The sequence below is a fragment of the Eurypyga helias genome, unplaced genomic scaffold (genome assembly GCF_000690775.1).
Source record: "Eurypyga helias isolate BGI_N326 unplaced genomic scaffold, ASM69077v1 scaffold3255, whole genome shotgun sequence".
Lineage (NCBI taxonomy): Eukaryota > Metazoa > Chordata > Aves > Eurypygiformes > Eurypygidae > Eurypyga > Eurypyga helias.
In genome coordinates, this window is record NW_010251949.1 from 46,653 (window position 1) to 63,823 (window position 17,171).

At 39.0% G+C, this 17,171-nt stretch overlaps 1 protein-coding gene across 1 annotated transcript in view; it reads left to right on the forward strand.

Moving 5' to 3' along the window:
* The window catches only part of LOC104510045 (DNA polymerase alpha catalytic subunit-like), a gene marked incomplete at both ends in the record, with an annotated part of 84,586 nt that overhangs the window by 44,994 nt on the left and 22,421 nt on the right, over positions 1-17,171 (forward strand). Inside the window, one exon of the mRNA XM_010152177.1 lies at positions 16,405-16,521. Coding sequence (XP_010150479.1) covers positions 16,405-16,521 — 117 coding nt within the window. The remainder of the gene's footprint in view (positions 1-16,404; positions 16,522-17,171) is intronic.

Here is a 17,171-nt window from a genome sequence, read left to right on the forward strand (position 1 = left end):
ATCAAAGTGTTGTAAAACCAGAAGTTACAGGTGAAGTGTACACATCTTCATATATGAACCTGCCTAGTGAGGTCCACCAAGCAACTACATTTATGCACAGTAGTGGTCATCTGAGGAGGAATGAATGGGAAAGGGGAAAATCTGATGTAATGTCAGTCAGTTTAATAGAAGCCCTCAGGTGTGAAAGTGCTTGGATTATAATCACTTGCTTATTGCATGATACTGGAGTAAAGCAGTGTTGAAGTTGTTCAGGTGATCTTGCCGTACCTGAAATGCAGATATGAGGAAGAGTATGTATTTCGTCCCTCCTTCCTCTTTTCTACTGGCTGTCTTTTGTCATCCTATAAAAATCCATCTGGACTGAATGATTTTGCAAACCTTTAGGAAAACATTTTAGTATGGAGCAGGAGCTAGACGTGATTAAAAAAAAAAAGTATGATTGCAAGAATTGAGTATTGATGAGTGAAGAGACTGCAACTGGCACTTGACACTGGAGCCGGACCTGGGTGGATGTTGGAGAAACTGAAAGCAAAGAAGCTGAATTGGAATATCAAACGGGGTGCCTGCTGGATAAGCACCTGACTGGGCAGGTAGAGTCGAAGTAGCAGGATGAGGCAGGCATGGATGAAGATTGCCAGTGAAAATTTAGACAGGAAAAGCAAGCAATTATATTTGAGTGTGACTGGTTCAATTAAAAAAAAAAAAAAAAAAGTGAGAAAATTCCTAAGTCTTTGCCTGTCTCTGCTGTTGACAAATACTGGGTGAAACGTGTGGCTGGCAATGAAGGTGGAAATTCACTATTATTATGGGTTGCTCTGTTTATTTCAACCAGCAAAATCTGTGTATTCTCTTAAACACTATTTTGAACAAGAATGGGCAGAAAGATGAGTTTTTAAAAATTTTTTATTTAATTAAAAAAAAGAAAGGGAATCCTGATACTGCAGAGTTGGACATTTGAAAGCTGCAAAAATCCTAGAATAAATACTGCTTACTTAAGTAATTTATTTATGATGTTATCCCATTCTGGGTTGGTTTTTTTGAGTACGTTGCAGCCTGTTGGTTGGACAGCACAAATCAGATGAGCAGCTAGTCTGCACTTGTTTCTCTCCATTGCTTAGGGGGTGCCCTGTACCTTACCAAATGCGCTCTCTGCAACCTTGTCTGGAATTATTTATTTTTCCATGGAGTTTGCAGTGCCTTATTTCACTGTATGCTCAAGTGCCTCTTAAAGAACATCTTCACAGTAGCTGTGTAAGGCAAGGGGACAGTTTATAATTTTTATTTCTCAGAGCACTGAGGTACAGGGGAATGAACACCAAATGTGCCCGTAAGTTTGGGTGCCCAATGTATGAAGCAAAGGACCCGAGTGTGTAGCACTGTGTAACTGCCTGAAGCGCACCTTTGAGGTTACAGTTGGGTCTACTCAAGCTTTAGCAGTGTAGACCTTCACATTTCAGTGAAATCGGACTGATTCCTCAGGTGATCGTTACTTGTGAGTCTTTCCAGTAGACTGGAAGTGGCTTGCCCAGCAGCATGGAGAGTCTAGCGGAAGCAGCAGTGTGTTTCAGCTCCCTGGGGCTGGGTGCACTTGCCTCTAGTACTTTGTTTTCATTTCTTTCACTTTACTATATACTCTCCAGTGTTCACAAGTACATAGGGATGCAACAGTACTCTTGTTCCCTTTGCAAGCCTGTTTTATCCTAATGGCAATCCAGTCATTTAATGAGAATTAAAAGGTAGATGTGGTCCTTTTAACTGTAAATTGACATGTGATTTGTATGTCCAGGGGACTGAAATGGGGATTACGCTGGCTTCTGATTGCATGGTTCTTGCAGCTTCATGTATTTTTCATCTACTCTGTACTGAACACCCATTGCTAAAGGGTGCCATGGTGTTTTGTAGAACCCATATGCATGCATCTGATGGAAGGATTTGGCCTGGATAGAGACATGAATTGTTCCTTACTGATGGTATCATGAAAATTAAGCTCTTGACCATTCAGTCAGGTCACTGTGTCATAATAAATGTTTCAGCACAGAACTCATGCTCCAGAAACATATTGCAAATTTATTGTGAAGTCAATTAGTAACACGTATTAGGCTGTTTTCAGCAATTGATTTCTTGAACAAAATAATTTCTCTGTATTTGTAACACATTTCTGAAATAATTGCTTTTAATATGGTTTCTTGAAGATTTAATACAAGTCTATACTGTAACAATTAAGTTCCTTACAATTGCGAAGAAATTAAGGTAAAACATCATTAGTTTATTAAGTATGTAATACTGTTCATAGGCAAACATTTTTATACAGTATGTATTCTGTTAGAAGCCACCCGACCTGATGATTTTGAGAGAGTTTTTTTCTGTTTAAGCAGTTGCTTCCTCTCTGATTTTTGATTTTAATCATGACTTGACTTAAGCTTTCGTGTCTTACTAATGCTGCCAGTGAGAGAACTTGAGCACTAGATGGTTTACTTAATTATCTGCTCTACAAGTTACTAATATTTTAAAAAAAAAAAAAAGTTATCTAGTCTCTAGGTCCACTGTGGACAAAAAATGCAAAGGCAGATAAGATGACTGTAGCTACCCTGTCTGCTTGGCACTGTCTTCTCCTCTTTCTCTCTCACTTTCAGTTTTCAGTGTAATGAAGAGCAGGAGAACAATATTCTGTAATTAAGGATTCCATTAAGTTGAAGAAAAGAGCAAATGGAGTTGTTTGTTCTCCTAGCTGAAAAAATTTGTCTGGGGTGGGGGTTAGTGGTAGTAGTGTAGAAAGAGAGAGAGGTGGGTGGAGAGACTAAGTCAGGGCTGTTTGTTGAATATACTGTTAAGGACTGTTACCATCCTAATTAATCAAGTTAGAAATTACAGCTCTAGTCGGTTTCCCCCCAATTCTTGTTATCAATTTTCTTCTCTTTTGAGACAAAGCAAATATAAATTTTGTGTTCATTTGTCATTCGTTCTTTGACTTCAGCATCTCTGAAAATAACAATGTAGCACAAAAGACCAGTATTTACCTAGTTGTAATGTGGGTTGCCATGGTGTTTTGCAAATTATTGCAATTATGTTCACCATGCGAGTCGCCCTTGGTAACTGGCGAAAAAACTGATAATCCTGTTTTGAACAAAAGGTCAAATTGCTGAATAGAAAGTCTTGATTAACTAAAAGATGTACAAAGTGGAATTATTTCCTACCATTCAGAAATAGTTCTTGATCGGGTTTGGGGGAGGGGGTGAGTAAGTACATCTGATTACTGAAGTACAAAGCATTGAAAGGATGTTGTCTTGAGCCTTTCATGTAGTCTTAATGGTGGCTTTTTTGTCAAATTTACCCATTTGCGGCATTGAAAGAGGCAGCTGCATTTAAGCTTGAGAGATGGTGCTTTTTCAAGAGTTCAGTGCATGGGAAGTTCTCAGCAGTGTCTGCAGTTTACTATTAGACCTTCGGCTATTAAAACTGATGTGCTGCATTTGAGCCCATAGCTCTTGGTGCTTGTAAAACCCTCTGACTGATGATCTAATAAAGTGCTCTTACCGGACAATCTCTGATCAGATACTTTAGAAAAAAAATAAAAAATAAAAAAACACCGCTCTGAGAAGGGTGGGGGTAGAAACACATGGCTACACTGAAAAGTTTGCTTTTGTAATCTGCAGTGGAAATACTAGTAAATATGACTTTATTTTCACTTTAAGTACTTATAAAGGACCAACGTACTGCTCCAGAAATAATTTTTATTTACTTTTACTAAAGTAAAAGTAAATTTGAAAAGACCAGAAGTTCTTCATATCACCAGTCCTCAGCAATTACATGCAGATACATAGTCCTTGTACCGTCGTCGTAATCAAAACACTGTGATGGCTTTTCTGCCCTTTAATGCTGTGAATTTCCTTTCCTCTTTCCTATTTTTAACTTGGGGGGGGTGGGGAGGGAGTGTGAGGAAAGAGGTGAAGAGGATTAAGGGTTTTTCTTTTTTAATTATTCTGCTTTTTGTTTTTAAATAGCTACCTGGAAATTAATTCTTAAAACTTTGGAGAGCCTGTGTGAGAGCAGCATGAAAGCAAAGTAAACCTGAACAAGTTTGTGGGTTTACATTCTGCATCACCTAGCAACCCCCTGGCTCAGCCAGTTCTCTTGTCTGCCCCCAGTCCTGTTTACAGAGCATTCAGACTGCTCTTCGAAACCATGAAAGATATTCAGTTTCATTAGTGCCATTCTCAAGGAGAAAATAATTAAACTTAAATGAACAAACACTGCTTAGTGATGCTTTAAACTTTTCTAGTTTAAGGTGACCAGACCGTTGAGATTGCTTTCTCTGTCATTACCTTTCACTCCACTGAGCTCCTCTAAACGTACATATCTGTGTATGTATGTGCATTATCATTAAGTTTTCACAACTGTATTAACCCCTTCAGTATTTAGAGATGTTCATAACCATAGTGCTAAGATAAATGTTTCACATAAACAATCTGTTTGTCTCTCTACCAACTTGAAATGCGTACTTGAGTTGACCAGCCTATTACAGCCAAGTACATGAATAAAATCTGTGTGTTCTGTAATGTCATCTAATGTCGTATTGGACTTCCTGTGAGACAAGTCTGTGACAGATGAAAACATTCAAGGACTGCTAACGTGTTTGAGGGGAGAGGGAAGTCGTCAGAATTGTGGAAGAAGAGGGGAGGGGGGTAGGTAGAAGCACAGAAATCTTGGATTCTTGCTGTTTATATGTTGCTAGATTCTTTAACAGTACATGGATGGGCTGTATGAGCTCTCTGTGCCGCTTTGACAGTTGACAGACAAAGCAAAATATTTTTCTGAAGCAAGGGACTATACTTAGTTGTGACCTGTTACACTAAGAATGCAGTTTGCTTTGAGTTGTATCAATGGGGAGAATGTTTCACAGAATGGACTTGAATATCCTTCAGAGGTTTTAGTTCTCCATGCAACAGCGCATAAGACATCTTTCACTGGTCCTTTTCCCTATGTGGTTTTCCATATTTAGTCATTTTAAGTATGCCTTCTCCCAGTTGCTTGCTTGAAACCCAGTTTAGCTGTTTTCAGATTGCCTGAAGTAACATAAAATTGTTGGTAATTGCTGATTCTCTTGGTGAGCAGTTTGTTAGCCTACAAACACTTGTGCTCTAGTTTTTAACGTTTCAGGGTGCATGTTTTGGTGCCTAGAACCTTATTTTACTGAAGATAAGAAGACCAAGGTGTTGCCTTTAATAAGTAAAGCAGAACATATTTGCTAATTTAGCTTGTCATGTGCAACTGCCCAGGCTGGCATTTGCCCTCTGGCGGTGCTATTACATGTGTTTAAATGAGGGCCACTGTTTGCATCAAACCTATCATAAGGGTTTGGAGTGCTCTATTATCCTTGCAGCAGGCTGATGACAGAGCCTGGTCTGTGAACAAATGAGATCAATAAGTTTCAGATGACTTGTATGAAATGACATAGGACAGTTCATTTAAAGATGTCTTGCTTTTAAAAAAAAAAATCAATTTTTAATAACATGTAAAACTCTTACATTGACCTACAAGATACTTTTCACTTCTGTCTTGTTTGATAATTTTGCTTAAAGCATTTTTTATGTTATCTTGAGCATTTGGGATCTTTTCTGGGGTAGAGTGCATTTCTTCCTTCTTGCGTTATCTCCTGCTTTGATTTTCCCACCCTCCCTTGAGACTTCTAATGGTCACACTGATAGGATAAATACTGCTGAGAGTAAGGTTTTCTAGAGATTAATGAAGTTTCCAGTCTTGGGTGGTTTCTTTCATTCTTGAAAATCTACAAACTTTCATTTTCAGTAGCCTAGAAATAGGCATATTTTGTGGCCGACTAGGCATATTTTGTGGCTGACTTTGTGTCATGAGAGAGTAATGCATTACCAATAGAACCTAGAGGTATGAAAGTACTGAAAGAACTCCTGAAAAGTACACTTACGTCAATTCTCTTTAATGAAGTGGAGCTAGGTTTGGCTCTTTTCTTTGGGCATTTCGGATCAGAGCAGTTGGGTGTGAAAGGTGAGCGTCACTTTCTGTAACGGCCACATGGAACCTACATCAGTGCTGCTGTCGTTCTAGCGTCATCGGCTTTTTGAAGGTAAAAGGACACTTTGTGTTCTTCTGAGAAACTGAAGTGGTATTTGGTTCCCCTCTCATGCTTTTTTTTAAGGTAGCAAGTTAGTGTAGCCACGTTGCCCTCAGTTGCCGTTTGTCGAGTTGCTTTGGTCCTTCAAAGGTGTAGTTCCCATTGACTCCAGTTGCGTTTGAGTCAGCTGGGGCTGGCAGCTGTCCATCCAGCGGGGAGCTGAGACAACAGACACAGGTGTCTCTGAGAACGCATTTCAGTAGATACTGTTTTGAGAAGGGCATCCTTCTCTCTTACCAGCAGTACTGTCTCATTGGGTGGTGAAGTGATCGTTTGCCTTCCACTAGGAAGTTGTTGGCTAAGGCGCTTCAGTTTGTTAACATCCTTTAATGCTGTTCCTGCAACAGTAATGCTGACTGTATAACCAACCACCTCCAGGATCTGTACTGCTTTCAAGTAGTAGGTTTTCAAAACAATTCATATCTCCTTGTTACTATTCTTTGGCAGTTTTGTATTTTTCCCGAAAGATTGCATCTGTCCAATAATGAGCCTGGATAATGCTGAATTCAAGAGGCACAGAACGAACCATCCAGGAAAGGAATTTCCTTTCCTTATGAGTGTTTTTTATCCACTCCGTCCCACAGCTGAATTCAGATCAGTTATATAGCCAAAACTTGAAACTCTGAAAATAAGGAAGTGCTTTGAAAAGAAATTGAAATTGTATCTTCAACTTCCATTGAAGTGAGGCAGCATGAAATGGAGTGTGAAATGCCATGGTCCCTGTTTACTTTTTCCTTAAATTGGATGATCAGGTAGCATCAGACTCTAAAAATACTCATCCTAGGAAATGTAACCTATTTTTTCTGGAGGAGGAACTGGGTACAATATTTATTGTATAGAAAAAGACAAATTAATGTCAAGTCGGTGGCCAAGAGTGAGTTGATAAAATAGTTCCTTATCTTTACTTGTGATTCAAATAGTCACGTACCACACTGTGGTGTGATCAGTCTCTTAATGCAGTGTAGTTAGCTTTATGTATAAATTTCAGGAACAGATTTCAGTCACTGACACTGTAATAGTTATACTAAAGTATTTGCATTGCTTCTTGGAATTTAAAGCCAAATGTCTGCAACACCTAACAAAATACTAGAGGGCATAGAATAAGCATTCCCTGGGTAAGGGATTTAAGCTGTAGAATAAATTTATAAAGGCATTTATGCAAAGCAAAGGTGCTTCACTATTCTAAGCATATGGTGCAGTATTGTTCCTTTCAGCTAGAACAAGCCTGGTGGTGTGTTTAACGTGGTACCTATCCCACTTAAAATAAAAAAGCAAAAGCTTTAGTCAGCCAGCATCAGTAACAGACTCTTGACTCAGCTCCTTGTATAAAACAGTTTATTTGAAAAGTCTGAAAATATCAAAGGAATTTATTATTGGGGGATGATTAAATGTTATAGTGAGGATGGCAGTATAAAGCCTTAAGGCACCCTCAAAGATCATCTTTGGTTTATTTCTTAGATTTGAGTAAAAATATGTTATATAACTTAATTTTAAGAGATTTTTGGCTTAAAAGTTTCAGTTATGCTTGGCAGTTCAAGAGAACTTGCACACGCTCCTTCTGAAATTCTTCTACATTGTTAAATTCTAGGATGAAGTTCAGACCTATCTTTTCTCTAGTAAGGGATCTCTTGAACCTGTCATTAGGGCTTCTGACTTGGTACAATTTGTTCTCTTTGTAGTAACATTAAAAAAGTGGAGAGAGTTTTTCCAGTAATTTCTCATTAAAATTTTGACAAAGTGCAGAAGAAGGTTGGAATCACTAGTGTATATAGAATCATAAAATTGTTTAGGTTGGAAAAGAGTATTAAGTTCGTAGAGTCCAACTGTTAAAACTGCCAAGTCCACCACTAAACTATGTCCCTAAGCACCACATCTGCATATCTTCTAAATCCCCCCAGGGATGGTGACTCAGCCACCTCCCTGGGCAGTCCCTTTCAATGCCTGACAACCCTGTTGGTGAAGAAATTTTTCCTAATATCCGAACTAAACCTCCCCTGGTGCCTCCTCTTCTCCAGGCTCAACAACCCCAGTTTCCTCAGCTGTTCCTCACAGGGCTTGTTCCCTAGACCTTTCACCAGCTTCATTGCCTTTCTTTGCACAATATCAATGACAATATCTATCTATATACTACTTTGAGATCTAAATATCTTCAAACTCACTTCGTGAAGTGACTTTGCAGATCCCCTAGATTTTCTTCAAATATAAAATTACATTCTTCTCATGGTCTCATAGATACATGTTTTTATTAGTACTTGATATCTGGTGTGCTTGTGGAATATCAAATCTTGCAGGATTCTGAAAAAAGTTGCTGACCCAGAAATCTGCAACACTGATTGCTTCTAGCTCTGTTACTCTTGGGTTTAGGGTTGGTTTGCATGATTCTTGTCAGTTTTACTGTGCCTGCTCATTCCTTACCAGGGAGATCATCACTGATAGGAAAAATGTCAAAATAGGTAAGATGCTCCACCTGTGAAGCTACAGGTCCACCTTCTATTTCCAGAACTACCTTCTGGTAGTGGTCTTTTATAGTGCTAAAAAAAAGTCTGTTTCCTCAGAGAATTTGACATTTGCATGATTTTATAAGGGCTTGAGATGCTCTTCTGCATCTGCTCTTCTGATGTTTTGTTTTCCCTCAAATTTCTTTCTGACAAGATTTTCTCCAAATTTCACCTTGAAGAGAAATTTACTTATCTTTTCTTTCCCCTGCCCAAACAGGATGAGTGACTAAGAAGTGGTTTTTAGACATCTTAAGGTGTTCCTTTGATATGTTGATCCAGTCTTTTATAAACTCAGATAATTCAGTCTCCAGGTTATTTGTATTAGTAGCTACAAGTTCCAAAGGAATGGCCATCTCTGCACAGGCTTTCTGGAAGATGCCTGGACTTGACTGAGTCGGATGTTTTAAGATGTTACCTATGTGGAGCCCTTCTGATCAGAGTGCTATCCACTGAGTCTGCTGTGATAGTCTCACTGATAAATTATTCCATCCGTAAGACTGATCAAGCAACTTTCTGATGCATCTTTGTACTTGCTTTGAAAGGTCAGTCGGGATGCAGCAGCTACAGGAGGCTTATGAAGCAGGCAGTCACTGGGGTACCACAGTTACTTCTGCAGATGAGAACAGTGTGTTTCTGATTATGCCAATTCTAGCCTTTCCTCATTGAGTCCTCCATGTTGAGAAACCCTTTCAAAAATTGAGTAAGTCTATGCCTTTCTTGTGTCTAGCAGCAGTATAATTGGTTCCTTTATAAGAGCCATGAAAAACTGAGATGCTGCCTGAGGAACTGGAGATGTGCTGGACTTCACATCGCTAAATGGGTGAAGTTTTCCACGTGTAATCGTGTTTCTCTATTTATGATGGCATCCTTGACCTGAGGGGATTTCTTCTTGTGATTGTAGCAGTGGCAGGTAGGTGTCACTCAAGTCTGTGCTGTCTGCTGAAATCCCAGTGCATGACACTGGTTCTTACACTGTCATTCAGGTGTTCATTGCTGCTGTGATCTCACCAACACAGTGCAAGTGCATTAGATCGAGTCACTGTTTTTACTAGAGTACTAGTTCTGAACAGGCAGAAAAGCGGGCTGGAAGTTGAAATTACTTAAAAGCAGTTGGGTTTCTGGTTCACAGCAGAAAAACCTTCCCAGCTTCAGCAGTATTTCATCTTCAAGTGGATATTGACACCACCTTTGGTGTTTCAAGTCTAAAATTGTGATGTAATTCTTAAGCGATGTAGCTACTACCAATAGTGAAAGCACTTGCCAGAGCATATGCAAGCAGAGGTTTTGGCTCGAGTTCTAATTCTTGGATGTAGAACAGGTTATTGAATGTGAAACCGATAACTTTCAGGTCACAGAGTCAAGTATGCTATTGCCATGACAGATTTAATTTATTAAATATTTCATAAAAACATCTGCTGTTTAACAGTGCATGGGGTTATCAGTAGATCTGATAGTTTACCCAGTTGTGCAGTACTGGTGGAACCTCATCCTTCCAAGATGTTTAAAGCAAGCCCACTTTGACCATATTTGTCTTGTTAAGTGATACTGTCCATAATAATGGACATTGGCAGGAAGGTTTGAAGCTTTTGACATTGGAATTAGTGGAAATACTTCTGTAGGAGTAGTCTGAAAGGAGAGGTCAGTTTGAAGTTCGAGTGGCCTGATTAGGAACTCAAAATGATGCCTGAATCCAAAAATTTTCATTTTGTTGTCTCTCACATTCAGCCTTCCAAAAGCTGGTTTGCTGTTCAGTGACATGAACAGCAAGTTTATGCTGGTTGACTAGGAAAGCATGTCCAGGTTGTGTTCCTGCACTTCCCTTCTGACATGGTTTGATGATTTAAGGTGATGATGATTTCAGCTCTGCAGTGAGAAAGCCATGAATTTTGGACCCAGTGCACTTGAGGTTAGGTATCCCAGCCATCTGGAGATTGCACATCATCCACTAACATCCCATATTCAAAAATCCACATTAAGACTGTCTTCAGTGGAGGGTAAGATTGTAGAGAAGAAAGCACATTTTACATTTTAAATTCAACTCCAGACTGATGGATAGTGACCTCGGAATAATTTTCAGTGCTTGCAGCTTTCTTCATTTTATTACTGCATTTTCATTTCATGTGAACTTTAAAAGCGTTGTAGTCCCTTAGCATCCAGACTGTCTGAAGGCAGGAACGTAGATACTGAAGTGTTGAGAGAAGCACATCCAGTCCTTTACTGTAGCAGGCAACCAAGCTACATTGTGAAATGTAATTTGTAAGAACTATTAAGATAAAGCTCAATAAATGTATGTTGTTGACTCCTGCAACTTCTCTTTGAAAGGCTGTTCCAAAACCACTTGCCTCCGTATTTTGGGGTAATATTTGTAAAGCTTGTTGATCAGTAGAGTGCGAGAGGCTAATTCTCAAGAACAGACTTACAAAGAAAGAAAATTACTTTTGACTTGCAAATTTTTTCCCCATTAGCTACAGTTTGTGGACATGGTACTCTTCAGGGATTTTCTTTTATATTGTGCATTTACTTCAGGAGGGTTTTTTGCATACACTTTTTTATATTTTAAAAGGAACTAAGCATTTGTAGACAGTATGTTTGGAAATGCTGGTTGCTTTTTTTTTTTACTATCAACTTCTATTTAATTTCCCACAGTGTTGCAGATACCAAGTAGAACAAAACTGAATGTTTCCTATTATGATTTTATTTGATCTATTGCAAATCAATTTACAGAGTAAAGTGATAGCTGCTGGGAAATGAAGGATTGGTTTTGTTTGGTCAGTGAAGATGACAGGCATGGATCAAATAAGGGTTAACGGTAATGCACTTGAACAAATTGAATCAGAACCTAATGCACGTATTGAATTTGATTGCAACATACATGTCCATGGAAAGGTTTTTCGTTTAAAACAAATCAAGGCTATGGCTTAATTATCAAAGCAAAACAAGAGCCATAGAGGACTACATGTTTCTGATACTGGTTTTTTTTCCAAAATAGCTCCCTTCACAGTTATCTACATGTTTAATTTCCACGCATAATAGCAACAGTTATTGTTGTCATTTGTTAAGAGAGATTAACAGATAGTAAGTACAAACAAACGCAAATAAGGTCTGAATAGAGAGGTGACAAAGAAGAAAAGACCTCTTTAGTGTTAATTATAACTGGTAGAAAGTCTGTCCAAATGATATTAACTGTTTTCTATGTGAATTGAAGAGATATTTACTTAGTATCTACCTAGCACATTTGGGGTTTTTTTTATTGTAGGCAACAACCATATTTTTTAAATGGAGATCTACTGAGAAACTTACTGTTCAGTGAAAGTTACGTTTTGATCATTGTTTCATAGTAGTTGGAAACAAGTATAATAGTAAGCTGTTGACTTTGAATGCTTATTTTTATCCTCAGCTATTGTTTTTAGTTTAAATGGGGTTTTCCAATATTTTTTCACCTGTGTTTTGTGGCCAGCAAAGTCCCCAGCATTTTCTTCAACAGTGACTTCATTAGACCAAACCAGTTGCATGAAGAAACTTGCTTCAGATATCATTATTCAGAGGTAGTTTGAGTGGACCATCTATGCATTCCCTTACAAGACAATATAAGCAGTATCTTGCAAGTGGTCCTTGTCCTTTGTTAGCTAAAAATGCCAATAGGTGGCAGAAAACACACTGTGACTTTTATCATGCGTTATTTTCATGGTTGTCTATTTTTGAGCATTCTGCTCAGCTGAAGTCGCGATGCTGCTCCCATTCCAGGGTTTGTTTTTTCAGTTGCACTTGCATTCCCTAACTAAATACCTTACTATCTGGCAGTTTCCATGCTTTGTTTTTCTAGTATAATGGTTTAAAGTTCAAATGTAGTCATTTAATATGTTTTGAGTCATGAGTGTCCTCTTTGTGTCTTTTCATAGTTACAGCTGAAACAATTACGCTCTTAAACAGGAGGGTTTTGGAATGAGTGAGGACACCTTCCACACCTCCCCCTGCATGGCTGTGTATTTTAAGGCCCTGTTTGTGTCAGACTGCTACCAGATGTTTCATAGAAAGGTAGAGATGCCACATAATAGGCAAATACGGCATAAGCAGCTTTCCACACAGAGCATAGCTTTTGTCTCTAAGAATTAACTTAAGGGAAGATCTGTGACAATTTATTACCCTTTCCAGAAATGGTTTTGTATTCTCCCTCGCAATGACTCTAATGAAATTCTCCATACTCATGAGTGTCTGAAGATCTCAATTTCTTCCTTGAGTAGCTTTTCTCGGTAGTAAGTTATTCCATGTTTATTAAAACTGAGTTATTTGAAAAATGTGAGGCACCTTCCTCTTTTAGAACTGAATCTTACATCTATATACAAAAGCAAAGCTAAGGACTAGATGCTCATTTGTGTCTGCAAATGTCAGAAGACACAGGTCAGGTGTCTCTGTTAGGTCAGGTCCTAAGTTAGGACTTCTTGTGGTGAAGCATCTAATGATAAAGTAGCTCAGTCTTGAGTGCCTATCTTTCTACTGTCACTTGCAAAATATTTGTCATAAATAATTTGTATGTGACAGGGAGAGTGGTACTAGGACTGCTAGGGCAACATTCGTGCCACAGACCAAAATTAAATCCACAGCAGATTTCTGAATTCTTGGAATTTTCTCACCCTATTAAATCTGTAATGATTTACATTGTTAAAAGGCATAACAGTAAAACACAAACATAGCGATCAAATACACTCCTCATGCTGTCGTCAAAAAGCTTGCTAGAGCCCTAGAGCAGAGTTTGCCGCATCCCAAAACCTGTTGGGTAAATTGCTTTTTGGAGTTGCTTTTTCCTTCCCCCATTTACTATAAACAGGTCATGGGGTGACTATCTTAGACTAGGTATCAGGCTCTTAGATATCCAGAGCAGCGTGAAATGAACCCTAACTGCATATCTTAACACGCTCTTTCCATTTCTGCACTATGGACTTGAGCACACATCTTAGGTAGTGCTGTATACCCTCCTCTTGGCTTGAAGTTCCATGTGAAGTTTTTCTGGTCTGCCCACATGGGCATAAAAGCTCCTCTCTGCAAGAGCAACAGGAGTGTTTTGATGGGCTTGGCACCCAGTGGGATAACACTGAGGAGAAATGGTGAAAGAAGAGAGGCCTCTGGAATAGATGAAGTGTTTTGGAAAAGATTTGAAGTTTCATCTTTAAAAAAAAAAAAAACCAGGACCAACAGAAAACCTGAATCAGACTTCTAGCACTCTTGAAGAGGTTGTAGCAGAATACATTTATAAGTTGAAGAAAGGGATAAAGCTGACAAACATGAAAGAATACAGTGTTCAGGTTATCTGATCGTTTAGATGACAAACTTCAAAACCAAACAAGTCTCTGCAAACTCCACTAAATAATGGAGGGGGATAACCAGCCAAAAAAACCCAACCCCACCTTAAAATGTTTAAGAGTAGACATAGTCAAGTGCCATTTTAACAGGATTTTGGGAGACGGAAAACTAAGTTTACATCTTCTTCCACACAAGTTCCAAAACATTAGAAATGAAGTAACTCAAATATTTAACTTTAAACCACACTACTAACATAATCATACTGAGTCAGGACACTGGACAGGTACAAAAGAGATTCAGTTTTGGCCATGCCAGTGAGGAAAGAAAACTAAAGTTGTTGCTAACAAATTTGCTTTGCCAGCAAACTGGAATCTCCAGGAAATGAAAGCCAGGAAAGGTATATAGTCGCAAGCTTTTGTTATTAACTTCCCAACCAAGATGGTGACAGTGGCAGTAGTGGAAAACTGGAAGGGTAGGAAACATGATAATAACTGGAAACCTGAGTTGCCATCACCAAGATTAGGCATAACTCATTGCCAGAGTGTGATGCTGAGGCAGGTTTGTTAAAGAGCCTGTGAGAAGGGAAGCAAGCAAGTTTTTAAGTTGTCTTCTGGTTTGTAATATTTCTACCAAAGCACCAGGAATCCTGGTATAGTTAGATTCAACTTCTTTGCAGGAGCAACAGAAACACATTTTGGAAACAGAGGCAAAAATAAACAGTTGCTATTGCCGGCAGAAACATCAACAGCTGATAACCTGAAATGCAGAGTTTGACAGTGCTAAGCTGCTCAGGGAGCTGTTTGAGAAGGGTTGTAGGAAGACTTTGTGATAGCAAGTTGACTTGTCAGTTAACAATGGAAGATTAAATCCTCTGCCAAGTAACGTTAAGTGATGCAGATGCTAAAAACGCAATCTTAATTTTGCACAATGTGTGTATTGGCTACTGAAGAATGAAATTACAGTTCTTGGATAATAATAAATATCTTTTTGGAAAAGACTGCTCAGTGCTCAAATGCTCAGTAGTGTTCCAGGCCAACAGGACTTGAGGAAAAGAAAGGGTGGTACTTACCATCTTGTTCTCTGCTCTTTTTTTTTTTTTTTTGTAAATAAGATGGTATAAAATCATATTCATCTAGCATCCCGAGTACAGTATGCAATGCTGGTTTCATCTCCCTTCTCCTTTGTCCCATTTTTCACCATCCCTTCATTTCAAAAAGAACCTGGAAGAGATTCAGAGAAGGGCAATGAAGATGTGGAGTATTTTCCATGCAAGGAACAACTGAGTAAATTTAGGCTGTGGTTTGGAAGAGAGGTTGATTGCAGGGAATGTGTTGGAGGTCTGTAAAATCATGAGTGGCATGGATCATGTGAATGCAGAATGATTATTCCTAGTCTCTCCTGATACAAAAACTAAAGTCATTAAAAAAGAAAATCCTTCTTTTTCTGTGTGTGAAAAATAAGAAAAATAAGATACTTTTTCATGCAGTCTGTAGTTGTGCAGGAAGTTGCAGATGCTAAAATTTTGCATTGGTTCGAAAGGCACTTGATGTTGAGATGGGCGCAGTGATGTATCCATCACCACTGAATGTCAAGACACTGCTTAAGGAGGATCCTGAGCTATTTCAAAAAGCTGGAAAAATCTGGAAAGTTTTTACTGTGGGCTTTTTGTTATACTGTGTTCTTTTTCTCATGGTATTCTTTAGGTATCTGCTATTGGTGGTTTTTAGGGGTGAGGTGCAGCATTGGTTTAAGCTATGGTTGGACCTGGTACAGAAGGCATTACATCTTTACCAGCTCTAGAAGTATTCTTTTTTTCCGTACTCCTAAGAGAAGCCTTCTCCGTTGTCTGCTTGAGCTGCCTCAGAGCAATCTGGCTCAGATTTTATTTCATTTTAACTCAGCAAAATGTTACTTTTTCCGCTTACGCTGAAGTCTCAATTGCTTCCTGTTAAAAAAATGTATACAAAAGAGGGCTGCTAGCTGTCATCAGAAAACCTGAAAGTTAAAACTGGTTTTCCCCTCTAAAGTGCAAGCAAGGAAATGGCACTTTACTTTAAAATTTAATTTGTTAGGGGTCTCTGGGGTGTCTTGCTGTCTGGTCTACATAGTTTCATAAAGTAATTCTGTTACATGTTAACATTGTCTGAACTGGAGAAGAGCAGAGGTTTAAGTGTATTTCAAGGAAAACATGACTGCGGTGTGGAGAATATGGAATTTCGAAGCAAGACGACTTCAGCTTTGTTCTCCCCCACTGACTGTGTTACCTTAAACAAGGACCATCTCCTCCTTATACCTGACTTTTGGATCTTAGCAGCACGTATTATAGTATCAGCTTCACAGACGATGGTAAAGTTGAGGGTTTTTTTCTTCCTTTCTTTTTTTTGAGTGTGATTCATTGTTTAGCTATAACTCAAATTTATGGTAAAAATGTCTGTTGTTCTGTGTTCCCCATTTGTGCAGGGCTGGTTAGTATGTGAGGAGCCAACTTGCCAGAATCGTACCCGTCGACTTCCCCTGAGTTTTTCCAGGAATGGCCCTGTGTGCCAGGCCTGCAAGAAGGCTGTTCTGAGGCCAGAGGTGAGTGTTTTAAGACAAAGCTTTGACAGCAGTGGACCAGATTTCTCATGACACTCTACTCTGCCTTTCAAAGGTAGCAGGATTGAGCAGGAGTTTTTAATTAGTTTATTAGTTTAGAGGGGACTGTTTATGCTTTTCCTACTCCGCATTTAAGCTGCGTCCTCACTGCTGTGAAGAGAGCGTGCCATGCAGCTGCTGTGTTTGGAAATTTTCCAGCTGATGAGCATTTGGTCAGCAAACTAGAATTTGCTGGAATGTTTCTGCCAGAACACAGGTAAATTAAAAGAGGCAAACAAAAACAACTACCTGCTTTTCTGCTGACTGGTTCTCACCTGACTGAATTTGCTGCTAAGGAGCTGGAGGTGGGCTTTCATGCTGTCTTTTGGGGTTACTCTAAGGCTATATTTTCAGGAGTTGGGAAGTTCTGGGTTCTGCACATTTGGATTTGACTCTGTGCCTGAAAAATGTAGAAGCTTTTAAACCTCACATTGAGCTAGATAGTCTGGTCTTCCAGAGTTCAGGACTGCCTGCTCCACCCTAGCTGGTTCCCATGGATTCTGTGATTAAAGGAAGCTGTTTCAGTTTCATGATGTAAAATTCTGGAAAAGGTCTTCAGCTTCTTGGTTAAGAAAAAAAGGGGGGGGGGGGGG